This window comes from Equus przewalskii, chromosome 25 (genome assembly GCF_037783145.1).
Source record: "Equus przewalskii isolate Varuska chromosome 25, EquPr2, whole genome shotgun sequence".
NCBI lineage: Eukaryota > Metazoa > Chordata > Mammalia > Perissodactyla > Equidae > Equus > Equus przewalskii.
Genome location: NC_091855.1, coordinates 36,173,510 through 36,197,780, shown reverse-complemented (window position 1 = coordinate 36,197,780; position 24,271 = coordinate 36,173,510). Strand labels below are relative to the sequence as shown.

The following is a 24,271-nucleotide window of genomic DNA, read 5'->3' as shown; positions in this document are numbered from 1 at the left end:
GTGCCGGCGCCAGGATCTTGGACTTCCAGCCTCCAGACCTGGGAGAAATAAACGTGTGCTGTTTAAGCCCCCCGGTCTATCGTATTTTTGTCACAGCAGCCTGAATGGTCTAAGACACCCCCGTGTGTGGCCTCTGGCTGGCCTTTGGGACCCCCGCCCATGGCTCCCCAGCCCCACTTCTCAGACTGCCCACCAGGTTCTTCATGCTCCAGCCAAACTGGAAGTCCCCACCCTTGTATTTCCTTCCCTTTCTTCAGCCTCCTCCAACCTCTCCCTTCTGAAATCTGACTCGAGCCTTCTCCAAGATGCCCTCTTTGCTCCAAAGGCCCGTGAGATCAGAAACTCGAAACAGCGCTCCCTCCACAGCTCTCCTTTGTTCACACTGCTCTTAAGACCTGGCCACACTCAGCCTTCTTCGTTATATTTAGCTTCCCTAATTAATTCAGTGGCCAAGTCCCGCTCAGCCCCCCACCCTCCCTCCCTCTGAGCCTCTCGCCGCCATCTCCCAACAGCATCTAGAATACAGCAGACCCGTGGTGTTCGTTGACTGAATAGCAGCATCGTTTTGAAAGTTAACTTGCTGGCTCACCACTATTCGCAGCTCCTCAGTTGCTCTTAACTTTCAACTTTTCCCTAAATCAATTAACGTCAGTAACCCCCAGAGGGGAATTCTTTTCAGGGGTTGCTAGGATGATTTTACCCGAGTGGCACAATAAAACCAAGCCAGTGCCTTCCACGCAGACTGAGGTTTTCCAACCTGAACCTAAGAACGTCCAACTGAGACGGGACTCCCTTAGACACCCTCTCACCCAACTTTACGGGGGAGAAACCAGCCCAGAGAGGGGCTTTGCCTTGCCGAGTTCTCCCTGACAGTAGCATTCATTCCCGGTAACTCTGGGGACGCTTGGGGTGGGCAGAAGGCACTGAGCTGGCATTGAGCTTCTGGGCACCGTGAGGAGATGAGATGCCCCCTCCAAATCCAGTGCCCCCGGTCTGCTGTGACCCCAGTCTGCTGTGGGCCAGGCTAGCTCTCACGCATGCTGTGGCTCTGGGTGGCTCTTTGTCTGTGACTCGGACATTCCCAGCAGCCAGGCATCTATCCCGTGCTCCGCGGTCTCAGATGAACCCATCAGCGACAGCAGAAATGCAGCCCCAGCTCCCGGGCACGGGTCTCCAACCTGGACTTCCCACCCGGCTGCTGCCTCCACCTCGCGAACCTCTGTCTCTCTCACCCACGGTCCGAGGCAGCGCCCCCGTGATGCCTGCCAATCCCCCGACATGTTCTGACATGGGGAACAGCAGCTCCCCACCCCAGCTGGCCCTCTCACTCCCCCGGGCCTGCTCCCACCCACTCAGGGGTGGTGGTAAGAAAACGAGGCCAAGCAGGTAAGGAGGTGGTCGTGTTGCCAGTGTGGCCGCAGTGGGGTCAGCACAGGCTGGAGCACTCTGAGGTCTGGGTGCTGGGAAAGGGGGTCCTGGGGATCGAATCCGGGCTCTTTGGACATTTCTTGAAGGGTCTGGGGTATCTTCTGAGTCCCTGGTCTTCACGGCTGTCCCCTGACCAGCACACTCTGGGTTCCACGAGCAGTGAGACAGATCTCACAGTCTCCATTTTGTCCAGCATAAAGTCCTGGGAGAAAAAGAAAGCTCTCTCACCAGACAGGGCTTTGGGCCCTGGACACCACTTCCCAGGGACCGAAGCACCATCAAAGGTGACTTACATCTCCTCTTACAAGAGCCCTGTGAAGGACATGGTATCAATGCCAATGATCAAACCGATCAAACTGAGGCTCAGAGAGGTTAAGTGACTTGCCTGAAGCTACACAGCCCAGCAGTGGCAGAGCTGGATAACTCAGAGTTCAGGTCCTTGTGTGACTTCTTGAATGTGGGTGCCTGCCTCCTCTCACTGCTTCCTCCAGGAAGCCCACCCTGACTGCCCCCAGCCTCCCTCTCTAAGAGGCATTCATTTCTTAAGGATCAGGTGACCTCCTCCCACCTCCGACTCTTTACCTAGCACAAGGCCAAGCACACACAGGTGACTCAGTGAGTCTTGAGTGAGTGATTGTTGTGGGAGACCCTTGGGACGCCCTGACGTCACTGTGTAATTTTTTCCTTTCTCTTGGGAAGAAGGTGAAATTAATACACTGTAACTATTTAGACAAAAGTGCCCTTACTCAAAGTTACATCATTCATATCACAACGCAAAGGATATGCCCCAGGGAATGTTAATTATGTGGCCTTCCACATGGCCGGTGACCCCGGAGCTGTGCCACGGAGCAGCCCTGATACAGCCTGTGAAATTCATGTGAGAATTCACTCAACTAAGACCCAGGCTTGCTCACTGTTGACTGTTGCTACTGGACAACACTGGAGAAGGGACTCGCCCCCCCCAGTACTCCAGAGGGACCCCGAATCCTGTGTTTGACCTTCTCCCTGGACCTGCCTCAAGTGAGGAAGCAAATTACAACCTAGGAGGAAGCCAGTATTGAGTATGGCAGACAGGAGAGGGTGGAAAGGGCAAGTCCCTGATGGTGCCACTGAGCCTTGGGTCACACCATGCCTGAAACCCACCCAGCCACCGAACTTCCACGAATGATGCAAGACATGCCTGTTAGGAGAGTCAGACAACTTCAGAATAGAAGACAAGGTCGGAGCCCTCACACTCCCCAATTTCAGAATTTGCTACAAAGCTGCAGTAATCAAGGCAGCGTGGTCCGGGCATAAGGACAGACATATAGATAGACGGAATAGAACCGAGAGTCCAGAAAGAAACCTTCACATTTACAGTCAATTGATAGTAGACAAGGGTGAGGAGACAATTCAATGGGGAAAGAATTTTTTTTCCCACAAATATTGGGACAACTGAAGATCCTTATGCAAAAGGGTGAAATTGGACCCCTGTCTCATATTATATACAAAAATTCGGCAAAAATGAATCAAGAACTATAAACTTCTTACAAGAAAATCTGGTGCAAATCTTCATGACCTTGGATTAGGCAATGGTATCTTAGATATGACGCCTAAAGCACAAGTAACCAAAGAAAAAATAGCTAAATTGGATTTCACCAAAATTAAAACTTTTGTACTTCAAAGGACACCATTGAAAAAGTGAAGACAACCCACAGAATGGGAGAAAATATTTTCAAATTACATATTTGATAAGAGACTTGAATTCAGAATATATAAAGAAAGCTTACAACTCAAAAATAAAAAGACAAGCAATTCAATTAAAAAATGGGCAAAGGAACTGAATAGACATTTCTCCAAAGAGTATACACAAATACCAGGAAGCACATGAAAAGACGCTCAGCATCACTAATCATCAGGGAAATGCAAATCAAAACCACAGCGAGACAACACTTCACACCCATGGGATGGCTAATTTACAAAAGACAGACAATACCAAGTGTTGACAAGGATAGGCAGAAATTGGAACCCTCATATGTTGATCATGGGATTGAAAAATTATGCAGCCACTTTGGAAAACAGTTTGGCATTTGCTCAAAATGTCAAACATTGAGTTATCACATGACTCAGAAATTCCACTCCTAAGTACATGCCCAAGATAATTGAAAAGATATGTCCACGCAAAAACATCTGCATAAATATTCATTGAAGCAGCATTCATAATAGCCAAAAAATGGGAACAACCCAAATGTCCATCAACCGGTGAATGGATGAACAAAATGTGGTCTATCCATACAAAGGAATATTATTCAGTCATAAAAAGGATGAAGTATTGATTCCTGCTACCATATGGATGAACCTGGGAGACATGCTAAGTGAAAGAAGCCAGACACAAATTGTATTTTTGGGGGGTGATGAAATGTGCAGGAATTAAATGCTAATGATGGTTGTGCAATTCTGACTGTAATGCAAACACTGCAGTGTCTGCTTTAAAAGGGTAAATGTTATGGTATGTGAATTATAGCCCAATAAAGCTATTATTGAAAATTAAAAAGACATGGTCTGTTGTCAGTGGAAGCCTGTCTGATCCCGGGTTCTCTGTTGGTCCTGGTGCAGGCGGTGAGAAGGGGAAGCTCAGTGGACCTGACGGAGAGTCTGAAGTATAAACTGAGGACCCTGTGTAGAGGCTCCATCTGTCACTGAAATGTCCCCTTCCAGCATGCACATGTGTGTAAATGTGTGACCACACCTGTGTGCGTCCTGGTGTGTTTGCAAGTGTGTCCGTGTATGTTTCGTGTGTATTGCTCAGTGTGCAGAGAGCACGTGTAAATGTATGAGTGTGTACACCGTGTGTGTGAGTGTGTGTGTGATGTGCCAGGGTGAGGCTACACATGAAGAGCAGGCAGGGCAAGAATGCCTTTACAACCCCCTCGGACCCTGCCCCTAATGGGTGCTCGTTATGTTTGCTGAGAGACTAATAAAGACCCTGAGACCGACTGTACCAGGAGCCCATGCAGCCACGGAGGGAGAGGCTAAGAGGGCCGCTAACCACAAAGGCACATGAGCTGAGACCCAGGACGGGCTTGGGTCGGAGGCCAGCCTAGGCAGTGGGGCGTCTTCACCTGAATCAGGTCGAGCTTGGAGAAGAAGCCCATGCTCTCGAGGACACCGTGGGCAGAGCAGCAGCACTGCTGGGCCATGCTGTTGAGGGCTACTTGCACGTAGTTGAGCTGCTGGTTCTGCAGGAGGAGGCAGGGGAGGAGGAGGTGGGGGAGGAGGAGAGGGGCAAGGCAGAGGAGGAGGGGAAGGCTCAGGCCCTCTCCCAGCATCCGCTGACCCCGTCTCCAGCTCACTCAGGCCAGAGAAGCATCCTGGAGCCAGGAGCCACCTTCTCATCCTGCCCTGTGCTCCGCTCCCAAAGGGGCTTGGGGGAGTCCCTCCCCACCTCAGGGCCTGAGCATCCTCTGGGCAAAGAGGGACACTGGACAGACTAACTTCCCAGAGGGTCCCCCTGGCTGGAGACATCTGTGGTCCACACTGAGGTGGGGCTGGGAAGGGGCAGGGAGGAACTCCTCACTTCCGGCAGAGTCAGAGTCCTGGATTTCGGGCCCCCGGGGCCACGTTCACCTTCAGCAGCCTTACTTCCCACCTTAAAGAGAAAGGCCCAGAGGGCTCTGTAGATGCGTCCAGTCCAGCTCCTCCTCTAAGTCCCTCGGCTGGAGGTCAGCAGCCTACTGACCCCACAACCCTCATGTCTTCCAAACAGGGACCCCACAGGGCCTGAGAAGGTCCTACATTTGCTGGCCGCACCCTGTCCAGGTGAGGCATGCCCAGCACAGCCCTGGGCCCCGGGCCTTGCTCCCCATGTCCTCTCAGCAGCCCCTGAGGCCGGAAGGGCACAGACTCTGGGTACGGTGAGGATCCAGGGGTCCGAAGGGTAACTAGTCCACATTCCCAAGGCTAGTAAGGAACAGCTCAAGCGATTAAGCCCTGAAACTCTGGCCCCGGGTCAAGGACTTCAGCCATGACTTGTCTTTCTGAGCATCACTCTTCTCATCTGTGAAATAGACAGGGATAAAAAGTAAACCAATATTCAGGAGTGCACAAGCCGGGCCATGGGACTAGGCCCGGGGCTCCCAGCTCAGATTCTTGGTAGAGCTCGGTCCTCAACTATCTGTGGCCTCAGTTTCCCCATCTGTAAAGGAACATCTGCCCCATCTTAGAGAAGCCCCTTGACAGCCAGCCATCCCCAAGGAGAGGTAAGTGGGTAAGCGGGGTGTGTGTGTGTGTGGGCGTGTTGGTGGCTGATGATTATCGAGGAGACGGTAGTCCCCAGCCCCTGCCCCCACCCATACCCCCTAGCCAGCTGACTGGACTCACGTTATAGCTGCCCATGTCTTCCTGGCAGGTGACACCATGTTCCAACTGCCACTGCTGCTCCTGCTTGTGGTGACACCTCTTCGGCAGCTGACACAGCCGGGTCTGGAGGCTCTGTGGTGACAGGGGCTAGGTCACCTTGGTGAGCAAGCCCTCCCAGCACCTGCTCTGGGTCTGGTCCCGAGGAGCTCACTGCTCAGGGTGGTCTGAGCGGTAATGGGGGTGAGAGGAGGGGAAAGTTCTGGGTGGTCAGGGCCATTCAAAGCACCAGGAGATGCAGGAAAAGGCATGTCCAGGCTGCCGGGGTTTGAATCCTGACTCAGCTCGCCGAGCCCTGTCTTCCTCGCCATAACCAAAGCCACAAGTCTGTGCCCTTCCGGCCTTGGGTGCTGCTGGGAGGATGCCAGGGAGTGAGGCTACAAAAGGCCTTCTATGGCCCAGGCGGGTGGGGCACAGGGCTGCACAGGGCACGCTCCCCGCCAGGACCCGGGGGTGTGTTTGGAGACACAGGACATACGCAAGTGTCCTTGCTTATCTGAGCCTTAGTTTCCTCACCAGAAGATGGGAAGAATGTCAGGACTGAACTAAGGTGCAAAATTTAAGGGGGTGTCAAAAACTCAGTAATTAAGAAAATATTTTAATGCAATGTGTTTTAAAAATCCAAGTTAATACAAAACAATCCATGATGAACAAAGTATTAACATTTTAAATAAAGCTGGGATCCAACCTTGTGCTTTCATGCTCCCGTCACTCACCTCCCTGGTCTCAGCCCCCGGAATAAAAACACCTACATTGAAGTGCTGGGGTGAGATTTACATGAGATGAAGCATGTGAAACACTGCTCGCAGTTCCCCAACCTTAAAGGGTCCCTGTTCCCCAAGGGAAAAAAGGTACAAAATGTGTAGGTTTTCAGTGCTGCCACTAGGGGGCAGAGACTGGCTGCAAACGCCACTCAAAGGTCCGTTGCAAGAATCAGCCCACCGGTCAGCCTTCTTCTCCGTCCCCTTCCCCTCTGTGTCCCCAGGCCCCGGCTGCAACCTGCAAATTCATCATGCCATGCCTGTGCGGGGCAGTTTCTTCTGCATGGGATGCCCACTCCTGCTGGCGAAAGTTCTATTTATTATGAGACTAACCATAAAGGAAAGAGAGAGATGACTCCTTGGGACACGTACTTCGAGACCGTCTGTATTCGGTGTCTCACAACAACCTACCAGCAAGGTTGCATTGCACCCATTTGACAGATGAAGAAACTGAGGCTCAGAGAGGGTACAAACTCACCCAGGGTCATGCAGCTACTCAGAGGCTGAGCTGGAATTTGAACCCAGTCTGTCTGAATCCAGAGCTCACGGCTCTCCTACCACGCATGAACACCTTTAAAGCATAAGCTGCGCCTCCCTCAGGAGAAACCCTGAGTCAGCCAGCAGAAGGGACAGAAAGGGATACAGCATGAGGCTCTGGAGTGACAGCCCACCCAGATTCTCTCAGGAGCCCATCACTGCTCCAGCCCTCCCTGGGGGTGACAAGGTGAGGGGGCCCCTATGCCCCCGATTCTCTGGGCCGAGGGGAAGGAGTCAGGCTTCAGGCAGCTGTTACCGGAATAAGAGCCCTGTGGCCGTCCTCTGGAGACTCCAGGCTCTGGTGGACAGCCTGGTTCATCCTGGAGAAGGCCTCCAGATGCACCTGGATGTCCTGGCTGAGTGTGAAGAGCGGCCTGCAGTGCTCCACCAGGGCCTCCACCAGGGCCTCCTCCAGGGCCTCCACCAGGGCCTCTGGCTCCTCCTCTTCGTGTAGCCTACAGAGACAGCGCCATGGCAGAGGTTGGGCACTGACAGACCGGCACTGCCCTGCCCCCTGCAGTGGGTGACTCTAATGAGGTGGGTGGGACTTGTGCTCTTGCCCCAGAATTCTGGCAGGAGCCCCAAAGCTGAGAGGAGCCAGACCATCCGTGCAGGGCTTGCTCCCAGACAGTAGTACTGGTCCCGCAGGGTCTGGCCCCAGGACCCACCTCCAGCCTCCTCAGGAGAAGCCTCAACATGTCACAGGCTGCCTATCGCCTGAAGACACGGACTCTGGATTGAGACCGTCCCGTGAGGAGAAACGGCTGATTGGCAGAGCCTGCAAGAAGGCGACAGCAATTGCTGCTGTCCTGAGGGACAGGGTCCCAGCCCTGCAGGTTGCTCAGTCTGGATGGGTGAACAGGGTTGAGTCGCTGACCTAGGAAAGCCCCCAGCCAGGAAGCTGCCAGAAGCAGCACTGGGCACTGGGTCTGCTTCGAGCCCCATGCTGGGCCTGGAGCCCTGCACCCCTCCTTGGCTCGGTGCTCAAGGCTCCTTGGTGCTGCTCGACCTTCCAGCCACATCTCCCAGCAGCCCCCTGCCAGGTTCTGGTGCTCGAGTGCACCGTCCCCAACCCCACCATGCAGGGCCTATGCTCCAGCCTGTTCCCTCTGCCTGCAATGCCATTCCCCTCTGCTGAACTCATTTGAGCCCCATGAGAGACCACCTCTTCCGTGAAGCCTTCCCTGACCTCCAGGGCAGAGTTTTTGGGGCTCCCACAGCTCCAAAGCACTTAGAGCAGAGGCAATGCAGTCAGACCAGAGTCTGAGACCCAGCCCCACTACTTCCTGGCTGGGTGACCTTGGGCAACTTTCTTAACCTCTCTGAGCCTGGGTAAAATATTTCTTAGAAGTTCATACGGAGGGGTAAAAGGGATTTACTAAAGAGCTTAGCACAGAGTAAATACTCAGTAAATGGTAATAGTTATTTTTTTTATTGATGATGTTGAGATAATAATAGCGACGATGATAAGAAAAATGCATATGTCTGTCTCCCCTCCCTTTCCTAAGGGGTTTCCTTCCAGTACTTGTAACAGTGAACTCTGGTACAAATCATGATAAAACAAAACACGAAGACCCATTTCAGATATCCGTGTAATTTCAGGTAATAATAGCAAAACACCAAGACGTGGAAACAACCTAAGTGTCCATGATGGATGAATGGATAAAGAAGTTGGGGTGTATATACGTACAATGGAATATTATTGTTATAAAAAAGGAAGGAAGCCCTGCCATTTGTGACAACATGGGTGGACCTTGAGGGCATTATGATAAGTGAAATGTCAGATGGAGAAAGACAAACACTGTGTGACTCACTTTTACGCGGAATCTAAAAAACAAACAATCAAACTCACAGAAAAAGGGATCAGATTTGTGGTTGCCAGATGTGAGCGGCTGGGAGGGGGGAACTCGAGGAAGGCGGCCAAAAGGTACAAATTTCCGGTTATAAGATAAAGTATTGGGGATGTAACGTGCAACATTAGGATTACAGCTAACACTGCCGTGTGGTATATTCGAAAGTTGTTAAGAGAGTAGATCCTAAGAGTTCTCATCAGAAGGAAAAAAACTTTTTTCTTTTTTTCTGTATCTATATGTGATGACGGATGTTAACTAAACATTATATCATTTCACAATATATGAAAGTCAAGTCATCGTGCTGTACACCTTAAACTTACACAGTGCTGTATGTCAATCATATCTCAATAAAACTGGAAAAAATAGCAAAACAAAAACCAACGCCAAAGACAAAATAATCATGGTATCAGCTGACATTTACCAGGTGCCAGCTGGACACCAGGCCCTGCGCTCCCTGCTCACAAAGGATGAGTTCATTTGAGCCGTGCAACTGGTGTGGTTCCCATTGTGCTGATGAGGACACAAAGACCTTGAGAACGTGTCACAGGCCCCACGGTGAGCGCTGGCTCCCCAGGCAGGCTGGCTGGCACCTGTGTCCCTCTCAACCTCGGTGGTGGCCTGCGTGCATCCCCATTCTGCATTCGAGCTGGAGGCTCAGAGAGGTCGCAGGCCATGCCCCAGGCCCACGGCCGGGAGGTGGCTACAGAGAGCTTTCTGAGGAAGCTACTTACATACCCTTGGGGATTTTCTCAAGGACCATAAACGGTAGTCTTCAAAAAGCTTGTGCTTCTCCACCTCTCTCTGCAGCTTCCTCTGCCTGTAGAGACATTCCAGGGGTGGCAAGAGCTGGCCATGAGCACTGGTCTGGAGGTTCCCAGGTCTGGACCCCTTGTGAGGCCACTCTCTGTGGATCTTGGGCTCAGACCTGTGCCAGGCCGGCCACTCCCCCCATCAGTGGGCCACTGACTTCAGTCTCTCTGCCCCCATTCTACTGCTGAGCAAACTGAGCCAAAAACAGGTTAAAGAGATGCCAGTGGTCAGGCTGCGAGGAAGGGGCATGGGGCAGAGTGGAGCATGGTCTTTCTGGCACGGGGGGCTGGCGGAGCCTCTCCTGGAGGCTGAGCAGGTAGGGGGTGGCGTGAGCCCTTGCTAGCTGGGGACCTGGCCAGGTGCTTCACCTCTCTGTGCCTGGGCAGCCCATCTGTAATGGGGGTAATGAGAGACTCTCCCTTACAGGCTGGCTGGACCACGCCTGGGGCGCCCAGCACATACTGAGCACTCAGTCTGTGGTCAGGGCTCCAGCAGCCCCCAAAGGGGATGCGGTCGCGTAATGCTGCCCAGCCGTGCGTGACCCATGCGGGAACCCCTCAGCAGGCCGAGTGTCCAGGAGGGCACCTGCTCCGGGTCCAGTCAAGGCCTGTGGTCAGGCGCAGGGGGCAGAGAGGGTCTGCCCTGGCCAGCTGCTGGGTATCTCCAAGTGACCACTGAGTGACCTAGGGCAAGCCACTCTGCCTCTCGGGCCCCATTTTCTCATCCATACTGTCCCGAAAAATACAAGAAAAATTGTCTTTCTCCACAAATACCACGCAGGGCCCTTTGAACCGTGGCTGTGCTAAACCTTATTGGGGTTGGAAACCCTTACAGAATCTAACAGGAATTGGAACTTTTCTCCATAAACGTGCTCACAGACACATCCTTTTGCATCTAATTCAGGCTTCTGTGGGCAGCTGGAAATTGAAGGGCCACTGGAGGGCGATGACCCGGGGTCTCCACTCAGAGCCAGGGTGGCCACCTCGCAGGCTGATTTTAGAGGGGCCGAGCTGACAGGTGCAGAGGGACGGCCACCTACAGTCCCGCCTTCGTAATGGGAGACTAAACCTGCAGAGGGCCAGGACGGGTCCAAGGGCTGAGGTCAAAGGGTAGGAGCCCAGCCCCCTCACCACAGCTGCCCCTCCCAACTACTTCCAGGCGTCACTCTACTTCTGGTCCACTCCCTGGCCTGGCCTCCTCTGGCATTTTTGCTGAGTCCCAGCCACTTAGCCCACTGCGGGTGGCCCTGGGCTGGGGCAGAGGGCACGGTGGGGCCTGGGACAACTCATACTTGGCCTGGAGCTGACAGAGTCCTGTAACAGCACCTGGAGGTCCCCGTCCTTGTCTCCAGTATTGCTCAAGCCAGCCCCCTGGTCTGTGTCCATGACACCAGCCACGTAGGCTAGGCAGGAAGATGGGTGGTAACCGCCACAATCAGGGCTGCAGCTGTCTCTTCTGATGCCCCCGACAGTCCTCAGAAGCCGGGTTACATTCCCACTTTGTGGAAAAGGAAACAGAGGCTCAGAGGGGGCCTGTGACCGGCTCAAGGACATAAAGCAGGACTGGATGTGGACTTGGGGCTCATTAAATCCAAAGTCTTGGGCCTTTGAGCTGTGCCCCCAGCTCTGGAGGGAACAAATGTGATGTTCTGTAGCTGCACTATAGCCCTCGCCACCCCATAGCTGGGAGGGCCCCATCACTGCCAAGTCCCAAGGGCATCAAGACACCTGGGACTTCCAACAGGTGCTGGCTTCCAACAGCACTCAGAAAGGAGTCCTAGGGTCAGAGCTGGGGGCTGGTTCAGAAAGCAGCCGGCATAGGGAGGGGGCACCTTTGTCATCTCTCTCTACCACCCAACCCTCCACCCATTTATGCATTTAACAACATCACGTGCTCTGAGTGTATACAGAGCTTATGGAGCTAGAGTGGAGACTGAGACAGATACTTCGAATAAGCTCGTGGTCAAGCTGGGAAGGTGCCCTAGTTAACAGGCAGTTTCAACACAGCCTTGCAAAGAGTTCCCAGGCCACTCGCCTAAGTCTGGTTCCCAGTTATGGCCAAGAGAAGAAAGTCTCCCTAAGCACACCATTCATTGGCCATCTTCTGGACCAGCCCCAGGAAGTGGGAGGAGCAGGGCGAGAAGGTGAGGGGTTACTGGTCAGCCTTTGCAGACCCGAGCATCGGACATGGGTCCATGAGCCTGGGGAGGAGGTAGAGGCCCAGCTGACTCACTCACAGCTCCAGGAGTACAAAACCACAGCCAGGCTGTGACATCACAATGCTGGCTTCTGTCCTCATGATGTTTGCATTGCAGGAGCCACCTGTGGGTGGAGGGCCAGATTATCCGTGGTCCTGTGGCCCTCCCCACCCCCGCCTCCCTGGTTCGGTTCCCAGGAAGATGGGGATAGAGGCATTGGTGACCCCAGGGGAGACTTGGGCTATTTGTGTCCTTTCTTTCAAGGCTGGCCATCTGTAGTTGAAGTGGAGGTCATTCTTGATGCCCCCACTTTGTGGGCCGCCAAAATCCCACTGGCCTGTCCCGGGACTCCCCCTTTTACCTCCTTCTACCTGATTTTGGGGGGCTGAAGCTCAGGCACTTTCCCAGCTGGGGCACTCAGCAACCTTCCCATGGCTCGGGACCATGGCTGGCCCAGGGCAGGGGAGGCGCCAAGCTGAAGGACCCCCCAGAACCTAAATCTGGGACCTGCTCCTGCCTTATGGCTTGGCCCTGTTACCTGCTCTTGGAGCTGGGGGCCTGTGCCCACCGCTGACACTCCTGCCCCATGCACTGCCCGACTAGCTGGTTAGGCCTTCCCCAGTGAAGGCCCCCATTCAGTCAGAGCCAGGGCCTCCTCAGAGGGCAGCCTGGGCATCACAGCCTTGGGATGGGGTTCACTCAGAAGCGTGCTGGGGGTAAGGAGGGGCCGAAGTGAGGACAAAAGTGGAGGGAGGAGCCTGGGGCAGGGGCTGGAATAGGGACTAAGGCCAGGGATGAGGGAGGGGCTGGACCAGGGCCTCTCCAGGGGCAGAAGCAAAGGTTGGGTCTGTGGCTGGGGCAGGGGCTATGAAGGAGGCTGGGACAGGGTCCAGATCAAAGGCTGGGGCAGGGGCAGGGGCTGGATCAAAGGCTCAGGCAAGGGCAGGCGAGGGGGTGGGCTCACTGTGACTCTGGGACAACTCCCCCATCTCCCACTCCTCAGCAACCCCTCACCACCCCTCATCAGTGGGCAATGGATTCAGTCTGTGCCGGCCCGGGAGTGCCTGAGCAGGTCCCAAGGGAGCTGTCTCTGCTTGACCCTCCATGGTTCCAGAGCAGCAGCTGAGACATGAAAGTGAGTAGTGGGCCTGGCCCTGACCTTGGGTCCAGGTGAGGGAGGGAGGACACGTGTGCAGGGAGGGCTGGTGCAGGGGGAGAGAAGCCCAGGGTCTAGGGTTACCCAGAGGGTCAGAGCCAGCCTGGGGTGGGGGTGGGCAGGAGCATTGCAGGAAGTCCCCCGAGTTAACAATGTCTGAGGTGATTCTTGAGGATAAGAGTGAGCGAGAAGGAAGGTGGGAAAAGCACTCCTGGCAGAAGGAATAGTGGGGACAAAAGCTCAGAGACACAAAAGAGCCTGCACGGGCTGTGAGAACTGTAGGCAGATCCTTGGAAGCAGAAGGTGAAGGTGGGAGAGGGAGCGGTTCGGGTGTGGCTGGAGCAGCTGTCAGCAGGAGCCGGAGTGCATGGGCCGGGCTCTCTGGTTGCCCGCAACAGAAACTGACAAGGCCACTCTGGGCAAAGAGGGCATCGCGGAAGGCTACGAGGGAGGGACAGAATCAGAAGAAAAACTGAAGACCCATGCTCAGAAAGGACAGGGGCCCCGGGCAGCCCAGGAGATCCAGGAAGCAGGGACTCAGGGGGATACCCCCAAAACAAACCCTGCCCAACCCCTTCTCATCCGCCTCTCCATCCTCAAGAAGCAAGGTCCTTAGAGAGCATGTCCAATTGGCTGAGCCTGGGTCATGTCCCCGCCCCTTGGCTTGACTGACAGTCACATCATAGGAACTGCCGTGGGGCCTGGCGGTGTCCCAGAGCAAATCCGGGGCCTTGGCTGGAGAAGGGGAAATGGATGCTGAGCAGGGGCTCACCTTACGGTGGCTCAGGTAAGCCAGGCCAGAGTCTGGGCTTTATTCTGAGGGCAAGCAGCAGCTGAAGAGTTTCGGCTGAAGGAGTGGCATGGTCACACTGGCGTTTTGGAGGGCGCGCTGGGGCTCAGAGTGGAGGTGCCGCAGGGAGGCCAGCAGCTGTAGTGTCTGACATTTGTCAGCACAGTTCTAGGCACTTTCCACGCAGGGGTTAATTTAATATGACACACCCACCTTGTCAAAGATGTTATTTCACAGATGGGGAAACTGAGGCCCAGAGAGGTATAGTAACTTGCCCAAGATCTCACTGTTAAGTGGCCAAGTGGTTAAGTTTGCGTGTGCAGCTTCAGTGGCCCAGGGTTTCGCCAGTTCCGATCCTGGGAGCAGATCTAGCACCGTGCATCAGGACATGCTGAGGCCGCGTCCCACACAGCAGAGCTAGAAGGACCCACAACTGGAATATACAACTATGTACTGGGGGGGCTAAAAAAAATCTCTCTGTTGGGATATTACTGAGCTGAGAGATTAATCCAGGAAGTCGGGACTCCAGAAACGTCCAGGAGGCGGAGTTGCCAGAACTTGGAAGCAGGGTCGACGGGGGTCTTGCAATACGTAACACAGAACAGGGCGGCTGCTCTTGGCGACACTCGGTTAGCACCTCCGGGCACCTCTGGGACTTCATTCGTGAAGGACAGACGGCCGTGTCCCCCCCCCCCCGGCTGAAAGCAGATGCTGCAGCAGCCTCGCCAGACCCTCTTCTCTTCCCAGGGTCAAAAACCTCAGAACCTAGTTGTCACCCGGGAAGTCCCTAAAACATTTCCCACATCTAATTTTTGTTTTTAAGTTGTGCTTGCTTATAGGAACCAAGGCAGAACAATGCCAGGTGGCCAACGGCAGAACCGGTCCCAACCAGAAAGGTCCAAGATGGCGATGGGGTGCCCTGCGCAAAACGAAACGTGTGCCAAAGGTGCCATGTGCAGGAAAGGAAGGTCAGCGCATGCCCCAAGTGCTCCTGCCCCAGCGACGACGTGGAGACCCCTCCCCCTGCACATCCCATAAGAGCCTGGCTCACCTGCCCTTCTGGGAGAAGGTGCTTTAGGCCTCCTCCATCCACTGATGGGTGAATAACGCTTCTGCTCTGCTATTCTGAACCCAGTCTCGTTCTATCCACGCGCGCGCCTCCGGGCAAGAGGACTCACTTGCGGGTCACCAGTCCTTTGGGGCTCTGTAACTAATCTCCCAGTAGCTTAGGACCCCAAACCACTCGGCCCAATGTAGCCACAGGCAGGGGGGCTCTGGGTTGGTGGGATGATTTGCTTCCCAGTCAGGATTTTATTTTTGGCCTGAAGTGTCCTGTGAAGTGCCCAGAGAGCCCTGGGACAGAGCTGGGGGAGACCCCGGCTGCTCTGGAGATAGTTCCCCCGTCAGGCCCTGAAGAGACACCGCCCTAGTTACCATAGTTACCAGGGACCGCCAGACACCACCAGACACCCCGGACTTCCCACTGCCTGGCTCTTGGCCTGAGGTCTCTTGTTTAATTCTCAAAACAACCCTCCAATCTGGTGGAGGCATCGCCCCACTTTGCAGATGAGAAACCTGAGGGTCTAGGAGGTGGAGTGACTTGCCTGGGCACACGGCTAATGATCGGCAGCAGGGCTGGTGACGTAATTCGTGGGCTCATAAAATATGGGCTCTCCAGAGCACGGACCCCACGCAACGGCATAGGCCTGAGCTGGGCCGTGAACGCCCATCCAGGGACTCCGCACCATGTCATTTAACCACCCGGCCCCCTTCCAAACCCATCAACCTGCCTCAGAGCCCTCTTCACGCTCTGGTTCTTCTCCTCCCCCTCCCCCACCCCACCCTCCCCCAGCAAGCTGCAGGCCCCCCTTCCCTGATTAGGGGAAGAATCGTGGGCTTCCAGTGGGGCTGAAAGGGACCTCAGAAGAGAGAAGACCAGGGCCGAGAGAGGCGGGGACTGCCTAGGTCACACGGCTGGTGAGGGGCCCGGGTCTCAGACCTTCCCGCTGGCGGCCTCTCTCCCTTGGGCTTTGGGAGCCACAACTCCAAGGCAAGGCTGTTACCGACAGCTGGGAACCTTGGGAGCTGGGAGCCTGCTTCAAGGGCAGAGCCACAATTAAATGGCAATAGAGTGTCCCTTTTTAAAAGCCTTAACAAGGGCTCATGGGGCTGGAATTTGACCCCGGGCTAAAGTCCATGGCACAGCAGAAAGGAGAGCCAGATAAGGCCTCCTGCCCAGAATTCCAACCCTGCCTGCCCTGCAGCCCGAAATGCCCCCATCAGGGACAAGGCCAGCCTTCCCCAGCCATAGGTGATGCTCAGGATGCAGCGTGAAGCTGGGGAGCCAGGCTGAGCTACCAGCTGTGTGCCCTTAGGAAAAGTACATAACCTCTCTGAGCCTGGGTTTCCTGAAATGCAAAGTAGAGATAATAGCACCTAGGATGAAATGAGATAATCCATGTAGAACACTTAGCATCACCTCATTTTAAAAACTAACCCCTGTCTGTGCGTGCATAGAAGAAAGTCTAGAAGGGTAAGGAGGAATTTCATGGGCCTTATCCTAGCGGCAGAGGATGCAGGAAACTTGCACATGATCGTAGCTTTTTGAGAAATTTTTGAGAAGAACAGGCAGCACGGTGCCGGACACACAGTAGGTATTCATCAGCCTTACTTTTATTTCCTGCTCCTTCCTTCTGTCTTCTTCCAGAAGATCGCAATGGACCCTTTTCTGAGAGCAAGTTTTGACAGAAGGAGGGGCTGAAGCAGAAGAGCCCTGGAGCTGGGTTGGCTGGCAAAGGTGGCTTCCGGGGAGGGTGGGGACTGTGTGAAGCCCGGAGGTGGGGTGGGGGCTGAGTGGGTGCAAGGAAGACAAGCAAGGCCTGTTGATTCTGCTGGAATTGTGCTGAGACCTGGCACTGCTTACCCCCTCCCCCACTGGGCTAGAACCTCAGAGATCTATTGCTCTCCCCTCCTTCCTGCCCCGGGAGCAGAGGAGGCAAAACCCAGAGCAGCCCGGGGCCCAGGAGGCTGTGCTGTGGCCGCTGCTCCCCTGAGGCCCCCATACCAGCCACCCCGTTCTTACTTTCACTCGCCCTGCACCGCAGAACTGGGGCCCAGAGCTGGGGGAACACCCAAGCTGGTCCTGGAACCCTCTGAGGGCGTCTCCGGGGCAGAGTCCTCCCAGGAAGGAGGACAGAGGCATTGGCCATGGCTCCAGGGTCCACCCCATGGAGGCTGGGCCTTCCAGTGTCTACGATGGCGATGTCTCCGCTCCCCCCAACTCCCACCGCGCAGTATCTTGGAGGAACTGCCCTCTGAGAAGAGGTGGGACGGGGCTGCTCTGACCACAGGGAGCTGGGGCTAAGGGGCCGCCATTAGCTGTTCCCTCTCGGTCCCCAGGAAGAAACTTCACGGCAACGTGGGGAAGCATTGAGGTGGAGGGAACAGAACGGGGTTAGAGGCCTGGCAGACTTGGGCTCAAATCGCACGTCCTCCGTGTCCCAGCCCTGTGGCCATTGGTCATGTCACCTCCCAGCTCTGAGCTTCAGTAACGGGGGGCGTCTCAGCAAGGCCCACTGGTTCTGGCTCCAAACCTCTCGAATCCACCCGCTAGCCCACCCTGGTCCAAGCCCCATCTCTCCAGCGGGGAGCAACGCTACAGTCTTCCCTGCTGGCCATCCTGCCTCTCCGTCCCCCGCAGGCCATCTCCGCCCAGCCGCCGGAGAGAGAGAGCTCCCCTTAGAGTGCGAACCCAGTCTCCCCATTTCCCTGCCTAAAACCTGTGCTACTTGGGTAGGGGTTCGCCCACCTGCTGCCCGGGGACAAAGCCCCCGTTCGGGCCCTCACTCTTAGGACTCACTGTTCTGGATCATCTTCCTCCCGCCTGGAATGTGATCTCAATGAGGGCAGGGACTGGGACCCAATTGTCCCTGCTAGAGTCTCAGAGTCCAGACACACAGCTTTGGGCGTTAGTCACCGCTCCCCACTGATCGCTGGCTCACCATCATGAGTCACTTAATCTCTCTGAGTCTCAGTTTCCTTACCTGTAAATTGGGTACAACAGTGCCTAGGTGATAGAGCTGTGAGTACCTAAAGATGACCTAGGTAAGGTGCTCGGTACAGGGTCTGTGATTACCAGGGCCTCAGAAAGTGAGAACGGCCTCTTCACTTGCATATAATCAGTGACAGGCAGCTCATTCCCTCCCAAGGCAGCTGTGTGCACCTGTGGACCGCTCTGACCCTAGAACATCTGCTCTTCCTCACGTCGAGTCCAAATAGCCTCGCCTAGTATCCCTCCTTTAGCCGTAGTTCAACTGCTTCCCCGCAGAGTCTCTTGCTGTTATAACCACCGTATTAATGCTGGAGCGTAGACGGATAAGCCGTATTTCAGCACGGCAGGGACACTAAAGGCAGATGTGACGTCCCTCTGTGGCTCCTCTCTAGTCGTGAGCTCCCTGGCCTTGGGCGAGTCCCTTAATCTGTCTGAGCCTCAGTTTCCTCCTCTGTGAAATGGGGTTAGCAACCTCGTAAGAAGTTGTGGGGATTCTCTTAGCTGATGCACAAAGTTAGCACCTGGCACATAGTGTTAAAAAAAAAACCAAAACTGCGGTTATTACTATTACCCTGCCTGGTGTGAGTCCGCTCCCAGATCCAGCATTTGTGCCGTTTTCAGGTCCACAGACATTTCTAGTTAAGGCCAGGCTTCCTCTTGAACACTCTCCAGCCAAGCTGGAAAATAGGCCGGTTCTATCTGGGTCATCGCCCCCTTCACCCCCAGATGTCAGCCGGGCCCCCTCACGGCAGACAAGAGGGCAACTCAGCACTTTCTGAAATCTCCTGGGCGGTTACCTGACCCTGGGCCGTCACTCTGTACACTGAGTTTGGAGGGCGAGGCCCCAGCCCCTGGGACACAAGCTGCCCAAGCAGGGCCCTGAGAGTCCCCAGCTGGGATGGCTTCTGCCAGGTCCCTGGCTGGCCTGGATCCAGCCCTTTTTTATTATGATTTTTTCGGGGAGTCCCTGATGTTCTTAAAAATGCTGGCAGTGGTGGGCAAATGCAGCAGAGGAGACCAAGCAGGAGGGGCAGTGAGGAAGGAGGGGAACCGGGAGAGCGTGGTGTCCTGAGAGCCAAGGAGAAGGGGTCAGGAGGGGGACCCGATCCTAACCTGCCCATGGGCCCCAGGACTGTGGATATGAGCAGCAATCACACACGTGGTATGTTACCTCTCACGGCAAAGGGGATTTTGCAGCTGTACTGAAGGTTACGGATCAGTGGACCATGAGATGGAGATCGCCCAGCGGGTCTGATCTGATCACACAGGCCCGGAAAGGGCAGAGCGTCTTCTCCGGCTGGTAGCGGAAGAGTGAGTCTGAGAGCCTCGCAGTGTGAGACGGATTCAAGGCAAGGGCGGTTCTCGCCGGCTGAGATGGCAGGGTAGTGGGGCAAGGACCTGAGAGGCCCCTGGGAGCTGAGATCAGTCCCTGGCCAACAGCAAGAACACCGGGGCCTCAGTCCTGAGGCTGCAAGGACCTGAACTCCACCAACAAGCTGAGCAAGTCTGGAGGCAGATGCTTCCCCAGGGGCTCCAGATGAGAGCCCAGGCCTTGGTTGCAGCCTCAGGAGACCCCAGGAAGAGAACCCTCCCAGACTGACCTCCAGAACATCTGGGCTGGGCCAGGAGAGACCTTATGAGTCAGGCTGAGAATTTGGGGCTAGATTGTGAGGGCTCCAGGGCCCCGGTTGGATGTGAGGAGCAAGGCCAATGTGCTTTGCAAGGCCATCATTTGGTCTGTCCCACTTCCAGGTATCCCAATGCCAGGGGAGTGTTTGTATCCAGGTGAAATCCTGAGGGCTTCCTGGGAGGGCCCCCCGGGATCTCAGCTGAGCCTGCTGGGGTCACCACGCTCTGAGCAGCATTTGCCCTGGGTGAGGGACGCATGGGACCCGGCAGCCAGTACCCTGACCCTGACAGGCTTCCTGGTACCAGGTGTCATTGTGCGTCACCCAGCACAGCCTGCAGTTCTCGTACAGTCTGTGCCTCCAATCCTGGGTCCTGAAGGCTGCCGGTCCCTCTGACCTGGGCATAGGGTGTTTGGACCTTTTCTGAGGACAGTCTGTGTGACTCAGTGTCTCTGGCCAGAGCATGGGCCTGGCCTTACCCAGGATGGGTGCCACTTACCCATGTGCTCATGCAGACTCCCGCGGCCCTCGGCTAATCGCCACCTCTGGCTTGGGGACCCCACATTTCTCAGTTTACAAAGTCTTTTCTGCAGCAGGATCTTCTGGAGGCGCAGGCACATGGCGTCTGTGCTTGGAAACACTTGTTCTCATGCTCTGAGGTTGCTCTTCATAACTTTTGAACAGGGCTTTCCATTTTCGTTTTGTCCGGGGCCCTGCAGTACACGTGGGCAGTCCAATCTCATCTCCCCTCACCACATTCTCATCAGGGAGCAGTGAGCGCATCCATTTTACAGAGAGGAACCTGTGGGCACCTCCAGTGTAGGGACCCCTGCTCCAGGCACATGGGCTGGTCAGATGCTCAGTAAATACTGCTGCAAAGGAACTGAATTTACCTCCCAAGACTGGCTTGGGAGTCCTCTCTGCTTTTCAGACCCCCACCCGACCTGTTTTTCCCACAAAGCAGCCACAGTGCAGAGCCAGAACTGTCTGTGAGCCCTGGAGGGCTGGGCAGTGACTGCATCCTCAGCTGTATCCTCGGGCCCAGCATGGTGCAAGGCTACGTGTTCAGTGGGTACCCAGTGAGTGTTGTTAAGTGAACAGAGAAGGGACTGAGGTTGGAAGAGAAGATGGCCAACCTGCCCAAGGTCTGAAGACAATGAGTGGCAGACCTGTGCTCCAACTCAGATCAGTGGACTCCGAGTCAAGTGCTCACCCCTTGGCCATGCAGCTGCCTCCAGTCTCTGTGACTCTGTTTCTGGGAGCCATCGGGGCAGGGGCACAGGTGACCGACACAGCTGCAGATTGGGAGCTGACCCCTGCCCTGTCCCTTCAGGGAGCCAATCAAGGGGAATTGAGTGTCCCTTGTGGATTCACTGAGTATAGCAGACGCTATGAGGCCCTGCTCGGGTCCCCCACCCTGACCACTCCGTGCACACCTCCAGGCTTCCGCCTGCCACCACCTGCATGTCTTGCCCAAACCCCCCTTTGCCACACTGGAGGCCGTAATGCCAGGGAATTAACACCCTCCCAGGGGCAGCCCTCCACCACTGACTGATGGGGGTGTATAAATACCCCAGCTCCCCCACTCCTTTAATAGAACAAATCCAAGGGCCCGGCTCCACACTGGCTCCCAGAGTTCCCTGCAGGTTTAAGCTTCAGCTCCCCACCGTGGTAACTGGCCTGAGAACACACTCTTTATTAACTAACTTCTCTTCTGCCTCACCTCCCTACCCCTCTACCATGTGTGGTGGGATCATCTCCCAAATACACAGTGTGAGCTTCAGTCCTGGCCTCAGGGTCCTCTCCAGGGCGCCCAAACCAAGAATCATGGCTTATTTCTTCAGGGCATCCAAGTGCTCCCTTCTCCTGGGACACTCTCGAAAACTCTCCTGAGTGTTGTCAGTGGCATCATCTCCTGGGGCAGGAAGTGCAGATGAGGCTGCTGGCTTCCCCTGCTTCTGAGAACAGAGCTAGAAGACGTTTCTCAGCCTGTCTGAAGTTGGAAGTAGCCAGGTGACTGAGTGCCAGCCAGTATGATATGTGATCAGTGATGTCTGCCACTTCCAGGCCCAGCTGATAGAAAGTTCCCTGTGGAATTTCCCTGTTCCTTCCTCTTCCACTGAACGCGGATGAACATGGAGACCTGGGAAGTCGCACATTTATAAGATGGTGGAGCCACCCATAGAAGCAGCCTGGGTCCCTGAGTGACCAGTGGAAGGAAGGCCATTTCTTGATTAAGAATACTGGCTATGTCTGGGGCCAGCCTGGCGGCATAGTGGTTAAGTTCACAGTGGCCTGGCGTTCACAGATTTGGATCCCAGGTGCAAACCTACACATTACTCATCAAGCCATGCTGTGGTGGCATCCCACATATAAAAAATAGAGGCAGACTGGCACAGCTGTTAGCTCAGGGCAGAGATGGCAATTAGCCAAGGGCTGTGAGAGTCCGCATGAGCACATGGGTAAATGGCACCCATCCTGGGTAAGGCCAGGCCCATCCTCTGGCCAGAGGCACTGAGTCAGACAGACTGTCCTCAGAAAAGACCCAGACACCCTGCTCCCAGGTCAGAGGGACTGGCAGCCTCAGGACCCAGGATTGGAGGCACAGGCTGTGCTGGGTGACGCACGACACCTGGTACCAGGAAGCCTGTCAGGGCTAGGGTACTGGCTGCCCAAAAAGAATACCAGCTGTGTGTAGATTCTCTAGAGAGAAACAATACTATTGTCCTTGAGCCATTGTATGCTTTGAGGTTTGTTACAGCAGCCAGTCCTTACTAGTTCAAAGGACAAGAGACCAGGCCTTGCAGGTGGGCAGACCTCAGTTCAGTCCTGACCCTGTTCCTTCTTGTCTGAGTGCCATGAGTGCATCATTAATTAACCTCACAGCAGACTGCCCTATAGGAACCACTGTCCCCATTGTATGGATGAGCAAACTGAGGCCCAGAGTCACACAACTAGGAGGTGACAGAAAGTGAATTCAATCTGACTCCAAACCCAGTTTACAGTCCACAGAAGGGCTCCAGATCCTTCTAACAACTCTTTCTCCAAGTGTCCTTGTCCTGGTAGCCAACCCCCTCAGGGCTCTGCTGTGACCTCACAATTGATGCTGAGAATTCGGCACATCACAGTTAATGGTCAGGACCTGCTTATGGGAGCAGGGACAAAGAATGTCTCTGCCCATGGTCCTGGGGGCATTTTATGGGCTGATGTCAAGCATCTGGGGAAACCTCTGGGTCAATCCCCTCATCTCCTCATCTTTAGGCTATGGCTCCTGTCCCCAGGGAAGCCTCCCGCTGCCACAGCAGAAGAAGGCAGCTGCCCCTCGCTCCAGCTCCATCGCTGCTGCCGCGTCGGGTTGTCACACCCACCTGTTCCTCCAGTCAGGTGGCTGGAAGTGCTCCATGACCTGAGGGACACGTCAGGGCACTGCAAGTGGGACTGCCAGACTTAGAAAGAAAAACACAGGATGCCCAGCTAAATTTGAATTTGAGATAAACAGCAAGTAGTTGTTTAGTGTAAGTATGTCCCCTGCAATATTTGGGACATACTTATACTAAAGGGGCATTTGTTGTTTACCTGAAACTCAAATTTAACTGGGCGTCCTGTGTTTTATCTGATGACCCTAGCAAGACACAGAAGGCGTGTGTGAAAGGGTAAAGAGAAGTCGATGAAGGCACAGAAGTGTGGGCAGGGTCAAGGGCACCAAGACAGAGCAAGGCAGCCAGAGTCCGGCAGCAACAAGAAGCTGTTACCACCCAGGGCTGAGCGGGGAAGGGAGGAAATGATGGTGAGAAGCGGGCCCGACAGGAGGATGGAGTCGCTGTCAGAACTGGGGCCCAAAGTGGAGGAGGAGCTGGAGAAACAAATACCCCGACCTCTCTCTCGTCCTTCCCACCAGTGCCTCCCACTGGCTGGACCAAGTCAAAAGCCAGAGGGCAAAAACCTCGGGTGATGCCCTGGTCAGTCTGCCAGGCACGGAGCCGGGCACAGAAGGGCAGAGCAGGGATCTGACAGAAATTGGGGCAGCCAGCACGGTCTGAAAAAGGAAACCAGGCTTTCTGAATCCCGTTGGGCTCTCTCCTGTGAATGATTCTTACAGAGGACACTCCCTGATAGATAGGTGGGGACAGGGGGCTGCCACAGATGCCACACACTGGCCTCCAGTCCTCCAGGAAGAGGCACCGAGTGGAGGCCAAGCAGATGTGGCCAGATGTCCACGGGGCCTCTCATCCCTCAAGATGTGGCTCCAGTCGGCTCTCGGCTGGTCAGATTCTCTGGCCCTCATTCGTCCAAGCCTCTCCCCAGATTTCCACCAGTTCTCCAGCCACCCAGGGCCCCTGCTCCGGGCTGGCTCTCTCCACCTAGGCTGGACCCCTGCCCGGGTAGGCTCGCTATCTACAACACCCATTATTCAGGAGCCCGACCTTCCTGGGAAGTGCAGGCAGGTAGGAAGGCCACCTGTGGGCAGGGCTGGCCCCCACAAGGCTCGCTCCCACTGCCCTCCTTCCAGGGTCCGAGCTCCTCTCCCTCTGTTGTACAGAACTGCGCCCCCTCCTCTGAAGGCCCAGAATGAGGTGGGAGTCACAGCCACCCACCCCAAAATTTTACCCAAGTGTTTCCCAACAGAGACAGCTGTCTCTCTCTCTTTTCCTCCCTCACTCCCTC

General features: G+C 55.1%; 1 protein-coding gene and 1 long non-coding RNA gene across 2 annotated transcripts; one reads left to right on the top strand and one right to left on the bottom strand.

Annotated features, from left to right (window-relative positions):
- Positions 1-1,382: 1,382 nt before the first annotated feature.
- On the bottom strand, positions 1,383-12,009 carry CCDC197 (coiled-coil domain containing 197). Its single transcript, XM_070594657.1, has 8 exons — positions 11,871-12,009; positions 11,076-11,281; positions 9,710-9,791; positions 7,378-7,576; positions 5,788-5,898; positions 4,985-5,056; positions 4,530-4,646; positions 1,383-1,630 (listed from the first exon to the last, which is right to left on the bottom strand). Exons 4-8 carry the CDS (start codon positions 7,438-7,440, stop codon positions 1,427-1,429), a joined length of 567 nt encoding a protein of 188 aa, XP_070450758.1. The 5' UTR covers positions 7,441-7,576; positions 9,710-9,791; positions 11,076-11,281; positions 11,871-12,009; the 3' UTR covers positions 1,383-1,426.
- Positions 12,010-12,085: 76 nt separating this feature from the next.
- LOC103564839 (uncharacterized) lies at positions 12,086-15,057 on the top strand. The gene is made up of 3 exons (XR_548165.2): positions 12,086-12,697; positions 12,985-13,116; positions 14,751-15,057. It is a non-coding gene; the product is annotated as an uncharacterized lncRNA (long non-coding RNA).
- Positions 15,058-24,271: the final 9,214 nt, after the last annotated feature.